Here is a 17,090-nt window from a genome sequence, read left to right on the forward strand (position 1 = left end):
GAAATGGTCAAACACTTATCTTGCATTTAAAAAGTGGAAACAGTGGCAGATTTTATTTTCTTGGACTCCAAAATCACTGCAGATGGTGACTGCAGTCATGAAATTAAAAGACACTCTTTAGAAGAAAAGCTATGACAAACCTAGACAGTGTATTAAAAAGCAGAGACATCACTTTGCCAACAAAGGTCTGTATAGTCAAAGCTATGGTTTTTTCAGTAGTCAGGTACAGATGGGAGAGTTAGATCATAAAGAAGACTGAGAAATGAAGAACTGATGCTTTCAAACTGTGGTGCTGGGGGAGACTCTTAAGGACAGCAAGGAGTTCAAACCAGTCAATCCTAAAGGAAATCAACCCTGATTATGCATTGGAAGGACTGATGTTGAAGCTGGAGCTCCAATACTTTGGCCACCTGATGTGAAGGGCCAATTCATTAGAAAAGACCCTCATGCTGGGAAACATTGAAAGCAGGAAAAGGGGATGACAGAAGATGAGATGGTTGGATGGCATCACTGACTCAATGGACATGAATTTGAGCAGGCTCAGGAGATGGTGAAGGACAGGGAAGCCTGGCATGCTGCAGTCCACGGGGTTGCAAAGAGTTGGACAGGACTGAGCAACTGAACAACAACCTGAGGTGAAGCTCTGACTCACTGGAAAAGACCCTGATGCTGGGAAAGATTGAGGACAGGAAGAGAACGGGGCAACAGAAGATGAGATGGTTGGATAGCATCACTGACTCAATGGACATGAATTTGAGCAAACTGTTAGTGACAGTGGAGGACAGAGGAGCCTGGCATGCTCCAGTCCACGGGGTTGCAAAGAGTTGGACATGACTGAACAATAGCAACAACCGCATAGTAACCAAATATTTTTTAAATTAATTAATTAATTTTAATTGGAGGCTAACTACTTTACAATATTGTGGTGGTTTTGCCATACATTGACATGAATCAGCCATGGGAGTAACTGAATACTTCATGAAGGGAAATTCCTTTTTATGCATGACTTAGGGTAATACCATTTTGCAAATCCCATTGAGTTCATGGATACAGACAATAATCATCAATGACTACTTACATTGAAAAAAGACAATTAGACATTTTGTGCCTCAAGATGGTAGCACATTTTTTTCCCTATAATGTAATGTTGACATAAACAAGCACACAAACACAAGTCTAAACTGAGTCTGATTTAGGGACTAAATTCAACCACCAGTTTATAGAAATATAGTGGACAGAAAAATATTAAATGAAATCACAAGCAGATCAGCAAAATCCAGACTGGGAAATTTTACAGGGCAAACATCTTGGTTTATTCAGCAGTAAAAACTAAATATGCAAGGGGGAAAAAAAGAGAAAGCTGGGAAGAGAAACTATAAAGTAAAAGATTTAAGAAAGTAATCTTAGTATTTGACCTTATTTTGATCCTTGTTCAAGCAAACTGAAAATACTGAACACTGACTTAAAAGTTGAGATTAAGGAATTATTGCTACTATTTGGGGCTTCTCAGGTGGCCCAGTGGAAAAGAATCTTCCTGCAGTGCAGGAGACACAAGAGATGTGGGTTTGATCACATCCCTGGGCCAGAAAGATCCCCCAGAGAAGGAAATGGCAACCCACTCCAGTATTCTTGCCTGGGAAATCCCATGGACAGAGGAACCTGGTGGGTTACAGTTCATGGGGTTGCAAAGAGTCAGACACGACTAGAGCATGGACACAGCAGCCACTATTTTAGGCATAACAAAGATGAAAGTGAAGTGAAAGTCACTCAGTCATGAATCTTTACCTGGGCAATGAAAAAGATAAGCACAATTATTAATTACATTAATCAGTGATGCCCTAGGCCTCTGCTTTCAGACTTTAATGTGCACGTGAATCACCTAGAAGTTCTTAAACTTCAGATTCTGGTTCAGTTTGGGATGGGGCCTGAAATTTTGCATCTGGCAGGCTTTCAGGCGGTGCTGAAGAGGCTGGTTCCTGTCTACTGGGTTTCATAAGTTCTGTGTCACTGGGAAATGATCTCACAGGCACTTCAGTCGGACTTTGGTCTTCAGTGGTTTGGATAAAGGATAACTAGGAAATTGCTCGAAATACTAATTGGAAGAATTCATTTCTGATTCCTTGGCTTTGGTAAATGTTCTATATACCCTGACTTGGTTGGTCCAAGTTGCATTCTGAGAAAAGGATTTTGAAACTAACTCTCTGGCAGGCTTGAGGATGACATGTTGTGTCACAGAAGGAAGATCCTTTAGAGAAGCTCTTTCATGTTTATAATTTCTCTGAACCTAGACAGGAAAGGCAAGGATGAGCTGCCTAAGCTGTGACGATGGTTGGCCTCTGTGTCACTCTTCAGCTGATGTGATCATGTGGTTCCCCACACTGTAGATTAATATTTTCCTCCAGCTTCCACAGGAAGGAGAAAAATTATTGTGCCCCAAATGGTTCTGAGTTTAAATTAGTTTGGAAAGCTCAGAGTTAAAGAAAGATTAATTGACCTCCTCCCTCCAGGCCTTCTCTGAGATCTTAACGTATTCTGGACAATGGAACCTCTACGAGGGGTTGACAGGACATGGGCCGCTCAATCAGATTTGACCATGGACCTTGTTTTTTAAGAACTGTCCCTTGAGATAGGGTTTGGCAGACTCCACCTTGAGAAATGCTGATCTAGGGCAGCTGGGACAAAGTTTGTCTTACTGACTTTGAATTAACCGAACTCAGTGGTGAAAATGGGTGTAAGTATATGATGTAGAGTTGGGAGTTTCTAGAAATCTTTGCAATTAGTAAACACTCCCTTTTGAAAAGATAAAAGTCTCATAGCCAATAGGAATAATAAGCTAACAGAAGACTTTAATTACTTAAATTTCCAAACAAACCACATTTGCAGGTTCAAAGTCTTCTCTGAGACAAGTGGTGCAATTTGCCTTTTCTGTACCCCCAGCTTTTCATCATCAGATGGAGAAACGGCTACCTCACAGAGTGGTCACGAGGACAAAAGAAAATGGGCACAAAAATGCTAGCACATGTAAGATGTCTATAGATGATGGCTTTATTTTCACTATACAATGAAATTTTTTTGGAAGTAGCACCTTCCTTTTCTTATATAGATTTTTAAGGAAGTGGTTGTAGGTTCATATTATCATTTGGGAGAACATTTAAAAAGTATGCATGCCCAGATCCCATGAATTATAATTTGGTGATGATAAAGGGGAAGGATATATGTATATATGAAAATGTTTCTCCCTGTGATGGCTATGATACATCTGAAACACCTTCAGTGCATTTAAGGCAAATCTCTAAGTTGTGATCCCACCTCTCCTACAGTAGTCCTGGTATATGGTTCTTGCAATAAAAGGTTTCTGTGGTTAAATAATTAGAAATGTTACATACTAGAACCTTCCCTGACCCCTCCTCCTTGGGGGTTATTAAAGCATCTGAGAAGGTCTGCAATACACACTATTTGAAAACTTGAAACCTATTGTCGTCTGATCTTACTTGACAGGGCAATATGTATTTTTTCTCACAACTCTCATGGACATCTTTGTTCAACACATTTGAGACACATTATACATAGAGTTAGAAGAGAATTCTATCCATATTCAGAAATCTTTTTGCATTAAAGACATAGGGAGAAGCAAGAGAGCAAAGAGCAGCTAAAATTCCTCCTCCCCTGGGATCTGGCTAGGTCTGCTTTTACCATTCCTGCCTCTTGTTACTTAAAAGTGGAAAGAAATATTGAAAATGACACATGTGTGCTTTCAAGTAAGCAACTCTGGGTAAAAGCTGAGTGAGAGCCAAAGAACCAGGGAAAAGAGCTACTACACATTTTAAAAGCTGAGACTGGACAAACTTGGCTTTGGATTGTGATTCCGGTACTTCCCAGCTCGATGACCTTGGATAAGTTACTTCACTTCTCTGTGCCTCATCTGTCTTATGTGTAAAAGGACTTTAAAAAGGTGCATTAGAAAGCAGAAATATAGACACAGACATAGGGAACAAATGCATAAATACCAAGGGGGAGGGGGCGTGGGATTAACTATGTATAAAATAGATGACTGATGAGAACCGACTGTAGAGCACAGGGAACTCTGCTTAATGCCCCGGGCTGACCTGAGTGGGAAGGAAATCGAAAAGGAGGGGGGTATATGGATACATATAGCTGACTCACTTTACCGTACAGGAGGTATTACACAACATTGTAAAGCAATTATACGCCAATAAAGATTAATTTAAGAATGCATTATTAGTAGTACTATTATCACTGTTCTTATATAAATAGAAAAGCACACTTAAGCAAATTGAGAGGGAGAGTCAGTTATTGAAATAGAATAGAGAATTCTGAAAACTTTCAAGATCAGACAAATCTTATACCCTTTGCAAATGAATTTTATTTTTTTGTAAATCATTACATCAAGTATCCTAAGAGAAGTCAGGGTTAGAGTTTGAGAGATGTGATTAAATTGAGTTGGCTGGTTTATAGCAGTGGAGTGTGAATGACCCTTTCATCCAGCTCTTCATTCTGGTCAAATCCCAAACCATCAGACTAATTAATACATAAGAAACAGCTTGGGGCTGCTGCCAACAATAAACAAGAGAAGTAACTGGGTGAAGCAGCGACACTAGATAACTATCCAAGAGAGTAAAAGGACTCAGATTTGTGGGGAGGCTGTGGGGGTAGGCAGCCTGAAGGGAGATTTGTAAATGCATACAAGTTTTACTGCTCTGCTCCCAGAATTTAATTGAAAATTGGAATTTTTCACACCTAGTTTCAATTAGTCAACACATATTGCCTATGAATGCCACTTATATTTACTGCCAACTATTTATTGGTCTCTTACTATGTGCCTAGCTTCATGCTAAGTAATTCATGTACCTATCATTTTATAACTGAGCAGGACTTTATGGGGTCATACTGGGGTCAACCCTTACACCATATCCTCTGCTTTAGTTCCTTTCTGAAGTACCCCGTGAACTTCCAGATGTTCAAGCTGGTTTGAGAAAAGGCAGAGGAACCAGAGATCAAATTGCCAACATCCACTGGATCATCAAAAAAGCAAGAGAGTTCCAGAAAAACATCTATTTCTGCTTTATTGACTATGCCAAAGCCTTTGACTATGTGGACCACAATAAACTGTGGAAAATTCTGAAAGAGATGGGAATACCAGACCACCTGACCTGCCTCCTGAGAAACCTATATGTAGGTCAGGAAGCAACAGTTGGAACTGGACATGGAACGACAGACTGGTTCCAAATAGGAAAAGGAGTATATCAAGGCTGTATATTGTCACCCTGCTTATCTAACTTCTATGCAGAGTACATCATGAGAAACACTGGGCTGGAAGAAGCACAAGCTGGAATCAAGATTGCTAGGAGAAATATCAATAACTTCAGATATCCAGATGACACCACCCTTATGGCAGAAAGTGAAGAGGAACTAAAAAGCCTCTTGATGAAAGTGAAAGAGGAGAGTGAAAAAGTTGACTTAAAGCTCAACATTCAGAAAACGAAGATCATGGCATCTGGTCCCATCACTTCATGGGAAATAGATGGGGAAACAGTGGAAACAATGTCAGACTTTATTTTGGGGGGCTCCAAAATCACTGCAGTTGGTGACTGTAGCCATGAAATTAAAAGATGCTTACTCCTTGGAAGGAAAGTTATGACCAACCTAGATAGCATATGTGAAAAGTGAAAGTGAAGTTGCTCAGTCCTGTCTGACCCTCAGCGATCCCATGGACTACAGTCTTCCAGGCTCCTCCGTCCATGGGATTTTCCAGGCAAGAGTACTGGAGTGGGGTGCCATTGCCTTCTCCGATTCAAAAGCAGAGACATTACTTTTCCAACAAAGGTCTGTCTAATCAAGGCTGTGGTTTTTCCAGTGGTCATGTATAGATGTGAGAGTTGGACTGTGAAGAAAGCTGAATGCCGAAGAATTGATGCTTGTGAACTGTGGTGTTGGAGAAGACACTTGAGAGTCCCTTGGACTGCAAGGAAATCCAACCAGTCCATCCTAAAGGAGATCAGTCCTGGGTGTTCACTGGATGGACTGATGCTGAAGCTGGAACTCCAATACTTTGGTCACCTCATGCAAAACGTTGACTCATTGGAAAAGACCCTGATGCTGGTAGGGACTGGGGGCAGGAGGAGAAGGGGATGACAGAGGATGAGATGAATGGATGGTATCACCGACTTGATGGATGTGAGTTTGAGTGAACTATGGGAGTTGGTGATGGACAGGGAGGCCTGGCGTGCTGAGATTCATGGCGTCACAAAGAGTCGGACATGACTGAGCGACTGAACTGAACTGAAGTACCTATATAATAGTTTCTGATGTACATTTCCTGAGTTGTTGACATGAAAGCCCCCACCAAACGGAAGATGTGAATTGCTTAATGACCATGAGGACACAGCCCCGAGGTCTACAGCACATAGCCCAGGGGACTGTGGATTGATAACCGTTGTGATACTGCCCTGTTATCTCACCACCAACCAATCAGAGAATTGTGCATAAGCTGATCACATACCCTATCCCCCTTCCCTTACTTAGGCTTTAAAAATGCCATTCTGTTCCTTAAAAAACTAAAAATAGAACTATCACATGACCCAGCAATCCTATTACTGGGGATGTACCCAGAGAAAACTATAATAAGACACATGCAGCCCAGTGTCCACTGCAGCACTATTTACAGTAGCCAGAACATGGAAGGAACCTCAATGTCTGTCAACAGAGGAATGGATAAATAAAATGTGGTACATATATACAATGGAATATTACTCAGCCATAAAGAGGAACAAAACTGGGTCATTTGCAGAGATGTAGATGCACCTAGAGACTGTCATACAAACACCGTGTATTAACACATCTATGTGGAATCTAGAAAAGATGGTATAGATGATCTTATTTGCGAAGCAGAAAAGAGACACAGGCACAGAGAGCAAACGTCTGGAAACTAAGCGGGGAAGGGGTGGGTGGGATGAATTGGGGGATTGGAATTGACAAACACACTATTGATACTATGTATAAAATAGGTAACTAATCAGAACCTATTGTATAGCACAGGGAACTTTACTCAGTGGTCTATTGTGACCTAAATGAAAAGGCAATCTAAAAAAGAGGAGATACATGTATATGTATAACTGATTCACTTTGTGGTACAGTAGAGACTAACACAACATTGTAAAGCAACTATACACCAATAAAAATTAACTAAACAAAAATGTTATCCGGAAACCCATCAGGGAATTTGGGCCTTTTGAGCACTAGCTGTCCTGGACTACTTGTATGAAGCCTTAGAATAAATGCTGTGTTTTCCTTCACTATGACCCAGCATCAGTAGATTGACTCTACAGCACATGAGCAAGCAGAATCAAGTTTGGTTCAGTAACAATTCAGTCTTCAGAAGCATGCTATAGAGAGGATACTATTTTTGTGTCCATTTTCCAGATGAGGGAATAAAGGGTGAGGCAGTTAATAAATGGTAGGGTTGGGTTTTGAGTTCAGCTCTGCCAGACTCTAGAGCCTGGGTTCGTAACCACAAAACAATCATGATTTCTCCATGATGTTCAAGGTATCATACACATAAGCAGGGATTAAATTAAAATGTTGATGATCATTCCCTGTTCTTAAAGAGATTTCAGTACTGTCACGAAGGTAAGACATACAAAATGGAAAAACCATTCATGATACCTTGCTGCTTTTATGCTGGTGTCAAAGGAGTACTAAAAAAAATTCATAGAGGGAGAAATTGCTGGAGCTGATCTGGACAGGATGAGTGGGGATCGGATAAGCACAGAAAAATGGGCTGGTCTCAAAAGTAACTGAGCAGATACTAGACTACTTGGTTTAGAGCAAAGAGCAGTTTCTTCAACAAAACACATGGGTCCCCTTTTAAGGACTCTGAGGGTTTCAGCAAGTTATTTACTTTCCCAAGCCTCAGTTTCCCCATCTGTGAGAAGGGGATGATGTTTATCTCAGAGAGTTGCTGGAAAGATTGTGTGACTGCAGCCTTGAAATTAAAAGACACTTGCTTCTTGGAAGAAAAGCTATGACAAACCTAGACAGAATACTAGAAAACAGAGACATCACTTTGCCAACAAAAGTCCATATAGTCAAAGCTATGGTAGTCATATATGGATGTCAGAGTTGGACCATAAAGAAGGCTGAGTGCCAAAAGGTTGATACTGTTGAATCATGGTGCTGGAGAAGACTCTTGAGAGTTCCATGGATAGCAAGGAGATGAAACCAGTCAATCCTAAAGGAAATTAACCCTGAATATTCACTGTAGGGACTGACGCTGAAGCTCCAACACTTTGGCCACCAGATGTGAAGCGCTGACTCATTGGAAAAGACCTTGATGCTGGGAAATATTGAGGGCAGGAAGAGAAGGGGCTGAGAGAGGATGAGATAGTGGGATGGCATCACCAACTCAGAGGACGTGAATTTGAGCAAACTCTGAAGGATACAAACCCTGGTGTGGACCCTGGCGTGCTGTAGACCATGGGGTCAGAAAGAATCGGGCATGAATCAGTGACTGAAAACAACAACGAAATGCTTGGGAAAGGAGGCATCTACTACCTTCTCCTCTACCCACCAGACTGAATCCAATTTCCAAGTAGAGTTGGCTGACATCTTCCCCTGGCCCTCCAGTTAAAGACCTTATCTCAGAAAGAGCCCTACCTGCTGTGAGAAGCCCTTCACAACCCGCCTCTGTTTGAGGTTGGTCTCTCCATCCAAGTTGGCAGTTTCCAAATGGCAGACCCCACTGGGGTCTGAGGAGAAGAGCAGGAGTATGTCGGCTGGGATGATCTCGTTGCACTGCATCTGGATGAAGTCCCCCACACGCACATCCTTCCAGCACTTCTGCATGTAGCTCTGCTCTTTCCTGGGGTGGGAGAAAGACAGGGGTCAGAGCATATGTTAGGGCTCTCAGAACATGAATGAATGAATGGAAAAGTCCCCCTCCCCGTACCTAATATCCCCCAATCAACCTGTCACAAGACTGCTGTGTACTCTTCGTGCCCCAAATGACCACTAGCATCATCTCTAGAAAAGCTAAGCATGATCTACAGTATTCCACTAGTAAAGATCTCTCCTGATGACCATGTGGAGTTTTGACTGATTGCTGGCTCTTGACTGGTTGCTGTGCTCAGCCCTTGCATCCTGGCAGGAGAAAAAATTTAAAGGAGAAGGGGACCATATATTCATATTAACATCATATTCTTTATAAACTTCACTTCCCAGAATACCCAGTTATCATTGAGGAAAGCAGGGCCATAACAGACTGGAGCACAGGATATAGGGCTTCCCGTTATAGGTGGAGAGTGGCATTAGCAAGGTGAGAGTATAGCCCACTGTCTAGGAAGATCCGAAGGGTGCTGAAATAGGAAACGGAATTACGGAGACGGCACCAGGAACAATGACCGGATGGGCCCCACACCGATCACAGGGTCAGAGGGCTAAAGAAGTCTGAGAAATGATGCACTTGCTCTTCCCATCCAGTTTATCAGAGCTTACGCAATGATCAGGGCAGCAACAACTGTGAATCTAGCATTTCTACCATGCCAAGCACCGGTATAAATTAGTATTTCATTTGTTTGCATAATAATCTAATGAAGAAGCTATTATTATACCCATTTCACAAAGAGGAATGGAGGGTTTAGAGGAAATTTCCCAAAGTTTTACAAAAACAGAGCTGGACCCTGAGTCTGGGTCCACCTTGACCCCAAACCCAGTTTTCACTGCTGCACAGGTATCCTACCTCCTCGAAGACATTCCCCTCTTTCTTCTCCAGTGAAACAGCAGCATCAGGTATTATAACCCCAGCAAAAAGACTCGTTATTCCCCAAGGCAATACATTTCATCTCCAAGAACCCTCATTTTACAAATTCTTCCTTCTGATTAACCAAATATTGAACTCATTCCATTCTCCCAGGCAATCTGATTTATTCCATCTCCTACCATTTAAGAAATATTTTGAAGTATTCATCAGGCATGCTCTGAAGCCTTTTGGACTTGCCAAGTCAAATTTAACTTTCTAAGTGCTCTCAATTATTATGGGTGGCATAGTTTCCAGATCTGTCCAGAAGTGAGGGCTCTTTTAAGACTGCTTGGAAATCTCTTTAAATGTGAGATTTGGGACCAAAACTATATTCCAGATGTGGTTCTTTTGAATTAGGCTCAGCTGGCTTGCAGGTGAACATCTCTGAGCCCAGCCAGGCCTGGAAAGGCAGCTCTCCTTTGCTGTTGGATGCTGAGCCCCTCTGGGCATGCTGTTGCTTCTGTTACTGTAGAAATCTGAGCTGCCCTGAGCATGACAAGACCACTCTTCCGCAGACAGAGAGATGTGACTGGAATGTCACTTTTCTCCTCAGACTGAAGATAAAGGTTTGAGCTTTCTCCTTTCTTTGGGGGACTCTAGAAAACCCTGAGCAAGCCCTCCTAACACGGCATTTTCCTTGTCATAAAAGATCTGTGTGAAGGACTCCCCCCACTTTCCTGAAATAGATGTATATCCTTTGGAAGCCTTTTGGAAGGCCATCCAAGAGAAGATCTGATCAAAGTCTACAAAATAATCAGGAATTGCAATTAGGGAGCAGTCTTAAAACTCTCAAGACCCATAGAATTCTTCGGAAGTGCCCACAGTGCAGCAGCCACTGGTTAAACTAATTGGTGGGCAATATTGTCCCAATGGAGACCACTTCTGAGCATTTTGAGGGCAGTGCATCTGCAGCATTTCAGTAATTCTTTTAATGGAAAAAGTAGGTTTCTAAGCCCTTTTCATTCCCTCAGCTTGTTTTATGCTCTCCTGCTTCTCTATGTTATTTTTAATTTTTTTTTACCATGAAGAATAGAGAGAGTTTTCCCAGATTTGTTTCTCACTGCCATTTCAGAGAAACACTTATATGCTGATTCAGGAAAACTTTTTTTCTTCAGAGTAGCCCTGGGAACACCTGTTAAATGTCCAAATTTAAGGCTACTTAAAGAAATTGGAATGGCAGATACTTTCCATGGGAAAAGGATCTTACGTGGTGAAGGAGGGAGGCTTTCTCTATTGTTTTTTCTTTTTTTCCCACTTTGTGAGAGGGCACTTTAAAAAAAAAAATTCTTGAATAGTACAGCAAAATTGCTCCAAATGATTGCCATTCAACTCGTCTAAATTCTTCTCCACTTTCCGCCTTTGACTTCTGTCCTTTGGGAATGGCCCACTCCCAAAGGTGACCTCAACACTCTGCTTGGTACTTGAGATGGGATTTCATGAGAACAGCACTGACTCTGAGCAATATTCTAACTGCCAATACTTTCAGAGAATGATGGTTCAGAAGGTTTGCAAAAGCTAGTTGGGAGTGAGTGCCATATACATAGACATACCAAAGGCAGGCCAACACACCTCCACCCATCAATATTGAATCTCATTTTTCTTCCTTCTAACAAAGGACTCCACTGTTTATTACTGGAGGAGGAAATGGAAACCCACTCCAGTGTTCTTGCCTGGAAAACCCCATGGACAGAGGAGCCTGGAGAGCTACAGTCCATAGGGTCTCAGAGAGTCGGACACAACTGAGCACGCATGCATTACTTATTATGAGTTGTGAGTTATTAAGAGAATGGAAGATGGAGGTTATGCAGATGAATTATGAAACATAAATATCTATATCTATACAGATAATCATGAGGAGTCACTTCTGTGAGTTAGGCTGGAGTGTTGTCTTGTCAGTTCCCATGGTGATGATAGGTATCGCAAGATCAATGGAACCACACAGGAAGCTACACATCAGGCTGGTCTCTAACTTTATCCCATGGTTATGCAGATGAATTATGAAATATAAATAATCTATATCTATACAGATAATCATGAGGAGTCACTTCTGTGAGTTAGGCTGGAGTGCTGTCTTGTCAGTTCCCATGGTGATGATAGGTATCGCAAGATCAATGGAACCACACAGGAAGCTACACATCAGGCTGGTCTCTAACTTTATTCCATCATTCCTTGGATCCCAGGGAGGTCCTGTTCAGTACTGCTGTCCTGGTAACGATCACCTGTGTTTCCTTTAGATGTAATCTTCTCTTCCTTAAGATGACACGCAGTGCTGAACAACACTCTCAGTCCCTGTTGTAGGCTTACCCTCCCCCAAACAGAGATTGCCCACCTCCAGGTCATGCTGCTCAAACAGAGGCTCATACACCTGCAGGCATATATCCTGTCATGTGTCCAGGAGCACAGAAGCTATGGACGCAACAGATTTGGGGGAGGGTGTTTAAAATTTTTTTTTGGGGGGGACATAATTTAGTAATTTAGTTGGTATAGAATTTGAATTACATTTATATCGATTGACCCAAACATAGTAATGTTATAGAAATGGAGTTAGATTTTATAGGAATTTGGGGATGAAAAAAAGTGACATTGGAGACATTTCCTTCTTGCACTGGGTTATTCTGTGCTGATTTTCTGATCCCCTGGGGATCCACTCTGTCTCCTTAACTGTTAGAAATATAACTGTGGAAAAGGCAAGGGTGCACAGCCCTGGGATCCAGCCCCAGGAGGTGCTGAGTGGCTGAATCCCACTGAGGCAGAAAAGTGGTGTGCTTCTGCACTGAGGGATGCCCAGATGTGGCCAGCAGCTGGCTGGGAGCCACCTGCGGGAGTCATTCCCTGGTTAATCCGGCCCATTTGGAACAGATGCCCCGGGTGGACACGTCCACACGCTCCTGATCGTTTCCCACATGCTCAGTGAGTCCACACCTGGGAACTGATTGCTATTTTAGTTTCGTGACATGTTCACTGCTGTTTAAAAATAAGACAAATCAACATGGCTGCGGACAAAGACTCCATCTGGCAGATTCTGCCTCGGGGAGAAATTAAGTGGTGCAGTGCTAAATGGCTTTCTGAGAGGAGTTAGGGCTTATTAAGAGGTAAATAAACAGCATGAGAGGTTTGTAAACAACTAGATCCTGTGGGGAAGCAGGTGAAAGGTGGAGAATGGAGGAGGAGAGGGTGTTTAAGGTCCCATTTCTCAAGTACTATGTGGGTTTGGGGTTCCCCAAGTGGCACTAGTGGTAAAGAACCCACCTGCCAATGCAGGAGATATAAGAGACGTGGGTTCAGTCCCTGGGTCAGGAAGATCCCCTGGAGGAGGGCATGACAACCCACTCCAGTATTCATGCCTGGAGAATCCCATGGACAGAAGAGCCTGGTGGGGTCGCAAAGAGTTGGACATGACCGAAGCAACTTAGCATGCACACACATGAAGGTCTTATGTTTTAAGGAACTAGAGTAGAGGGGATTTATCAAGAAGCTTAGTTGTCTGCAGGATTTCCCACCTGGTATAGGATGAGCTGACCTGGACTGTCCTTCAAGAAGCTGGCATGCCATGCCCCAAAGAGTCCGTGTCATTACCCCAGGGTGAAAGGGGAAGCCAGCGAGAATGAGTGCAGTATAGGGACTAAGAGTGGGCCTGAATCTCAGCTTTACCACTACTACCTGCGTGACCTTGGGGAAGTAACTTAATCTTTCAGAGACTATCTTCAGTTGAAGGTAATACATGTATTTGCCTCAGAGGGTGTTTAAAAGGATTAGTGAGATGACCCATGTAAGGGACTGAGAGCTCGGGTTTGCACTTAGTAAGGACTCACTAAATACAAGCTGCTTTTATGCTGCTGATGACAATGATTGTTAATGTTATGGGGAGGGCTAGTCACCAATGTTGCCCCAGCATTTTCTTCTTCATGCTATTGGGATACCCACTTTATGTCTGTAATTACATTTCATGAGTTGGGTTCAGACACATAATGTGCAAACACATTTAAAGAAACTTTAAAAATCCAAACATTTTCCCCAAGCCCCAAAAGAAGGGCCAGATTTAGCCTGTGGAAGACTAAGGACTCTGAATGCTGGTTACTGGGCAAATTCTCAGAAATATATAGCCTTAAAATCAGGGCTTCCCACCAAGTTTTTGAGGATGTTGAAAAACTATGAATAGTTCTAAATATCAAGAGCCAAAAAAGGCCAACTAGCTTTAAGACTTACTGTAAAGCTACAGTAATCATGACAGTGCAGTATTGGCCAAAGAACAGACTAATAGATCAATAGAACAGAATAGATAGCCCAGAAATAGATTCACATAATTGTAGTCAACTGACCTTTGACAAAGGAGCAAAGGCAATACAACTGAGCAAAGATAATCGTTTCAACAAATGGTGCTGGAACAAGTGGACATTCAAATGACAAAAAAGAACAAAATAGAATCCAGACACAGATCTTGTACTCTTCACAAAAATCAACTCAAAATGGATCACAGGCCTAAACATAAAATGCAGAACTATAAAACTCCAAGAAGACAACATAGCAGAAAACCTAGATGACCTTTGGTATGACGATGGCTTTTCAGGTAAACACCATAGGCACTATTCATGAAAGAAGTAATTGATAAGTGGGATTTCATTAAAATAAAAAATTTCTGTTATATGAAAAATGATGGTAAGAAAATGAGAACACAAGCCACTATCTGGGACAAAATATGTGTTTTGCAAAAGACACATTTGATAAAGGATTGTTATCTGAAACATACAAGAACTCTTAAGTGTTAGTCACTCAGTGTCCGACTCTTTGCAACCCCCATGGACTGTAGCCCACCAGGCTCCTCTGTCCATGGGATTCCCCAGGCAAGAATACTGGAGTGGGTAACCATTCCCTTCTCTAGGGATCAAACCCAGGTCTCCTGCATTGCAGGCAGATTCTTTACCATCTGAGCCACCAGGAAAGCTCTTAAAACTCAACAATAAGAACAAACAACCCAATTAAAAAATGGACAAGAGACCTAAACAGACACCTCAACAAAGAAGATATACAGATGTCAAATAAGCATACAAAGAGCTCCACATCATATGTCATCAGAGAAATGCAAATTAAAATGAGATATTGTACATCCCTATTTGAATACACAAATCCTGAACACTAACAACACAGCATTTTCTTCTTCATGCTACTGGGATGCCCACTTTATGTCTGTGATTACATTTCATGAATTGGGTTCAGACACATAATGTGCCAACACATTTAAAGAAACTTTAAAAATCCAAACATTTTCCCCAAGCCCAAAAAGAAGTTTTTTTTTTTTTTAAAAAAAGCAAACATGTGAGGAAGCTGAGCAACAGGCAGTCTCATACATTGTTTGTAGGAATGGTACAGCCATTTTGAATGGTACAATGGAACAGCCACTCTGATAGACAATTTGTTGGTTTCCTAAAAAACTAAGGCCTACGGCACTTAACTTATATTACCATTTAAGTGCCTACTTTTATTCTATTATTACTGCTATCTCTGTTTCATAGATGAGGAAACTTAGGCCCAGAAAGGTTATCCAACTTGTGTAAGGTCACACAGGTACATCTACCAGGACACAGGAATGACAGCTGTGGGGGCTTCCTGGCTCCACGTGGTCTCTTGGTTCTGTTGGAGAGTGAATACAAAGCAGATGAAGCCTCAGCATCTGGTGGCATAAATGAAGCCAAGAACAGGGGTTGAGAACAGGAGCCTCAGCTTTTGGAATTGTGAGCTCCATCATGGCGAGACAGAGGCTATAAATAGTCATCTGCTCAGATACAAATCATGCCTGTTGACAGGAGTCCAGAGGTTTGGGGACACTGGGATTCTTGTTTTATGATTCTTCTACCCATTGAATTTGGGGGAGAACCTAATGCATTCAAACCTGACATGATAAGCTGAATTGGCCCAAATAGTTTATGGCCCACTGTGAGTTCAGGGTGAGGCTGTGGGAGTGGGGTGAGCCCTTGCAAAACCAATGCTTCAGAGAGGGTGTCTATTTGGCTGGTGCCAAATGCAGAGCAAAGAGCCTCAGGGTGGATGCAGCGGTCTGCTGGTCTGTCAACTCCAGCCAGTGGCACGTTTAATGGTCATGCCTCAAGTGACACTATGTTTCTCTGTTATGTGCATTTTTCAGATTCTTCCTGCAGACCTATTTTGCTTTGTTATTAGAGCTTGGATTCAAGCTTTATGATAAAGAGTTTGTCTTCTTCCATGCAGTTCAAATCCCCAGCCAATGGTCCATCTTTCTTACTCCCCTGGGCTTCGCTGGTGGCTCAGCTGGTAAACAATCTGCCTGAAATGTGAGAGACCTGGGTTTGATCCCTGAGTTGGGAAGATCCCCTGGAGAAGGGAACAGCTACCTACTCTAGTATTCTGGCCTGGATAATTCTATACAGTCCATGGGGGTAGCAATGTGTTGGACACGACTGACTCTCACTTCACTTGGATCAAGCTTATGGTGACTCCTGGCTATCGAGGTTATAGAACTATCCTTAGTAATATCTTAGCCAACATTTGCTGATGGCTACTGAATGCCAGCCACTATACTAAGCATTTTACATGCATTACGTCATATAACACTTGAAGCAAACCCAGGAAAGTAGCTTTAGGGTGAAAAATTTATGAGTGTATTTTGATGTTTGGATGGCCCTGGTAAAGCCTCAATTCTGTCCATCATTCCATCACCTTTGGGTTTACCAGAGGGATGGTATATGGAGGAAAATAATAATAGCATGGGGATTAAATAGCCATTAGTATTAAGAGCCACACGAATGTGATATTCTAATATAGAATACCATGTGTTAGAAGTTGGGTTGGGATAACTGGTCTGGGCTCTAGGACAGATGAAGCCACCTCAGTTCAGTTCAGTTCAGTCACTCAGTCGTGTCTGACTCTTTGGGACCCCATGAATCGCAGCACACCAGGCCTCCCTGTCCATCACCAACTCCTGGATTTCACTCAGACTCACGTCCATCGAGTCAGTGATGCCATCCAGCCATCTCATCCTCGGTCGTCCCCTTCTCCTCCTGCCCTCAATCCCTCCCAGCATCAGAGTCTTTTCCAATGAGTCAACTCTTCGCATGAGGTGGCCAAAGTACTGGAGTTTCAGCTTTAGCATCATTCCTTCCAAAGAAATCCCAGGGCTGATCTCCTTCAGAATGGACTGGTTGGATCTCCTTCCAGTCCAAGGGACTCTCAAGAGTCTTCTCCAACACCACAGTTCAAAAGCATCAATTCTTCAGTGCTCAGCCTTCTTCACAGTCCAACTCTC

The 17,090-nt window shown here is 42.4% G+C and overlaps 1 protein-coding gene across 1 annotated transcript in view; it reads right to left on the minus strand.

The window, feature by feature from the left end:
• The window catches only part of ATP10B (ATPase phospholipid transporting 10B (putative)), a 137,636-nt gene that overhangs the window by 108,061 nt on the left and 12,485 nt on the right, over positions 1-17,090 (minus strand). The window contains exon 3 of the mRNA XM_052644143.1: positions 8,674-8,878. Coding sequence (XP_052500103.1) covers positions 8,674-8,878 — 205 coding nt within the window. The remainder of the gene's footprint in view (positions 1-8,673; positions 8,879-17,090) is intronic.

Source organism: Budorcas taxicolor, chromosome 7 (assembly GCF_023091745.1).
Source record: "Budorcas taxicolor isolate Tak-1 chromosome 7, Takin1.1, whole genome shotgun sequence".
Lineage (NCBI taxonomy): Eukaryota > Metazoa > Chordata > Mammalia > Artiodactyla > Bovidae > Budorcas > Budorcas taxicolor.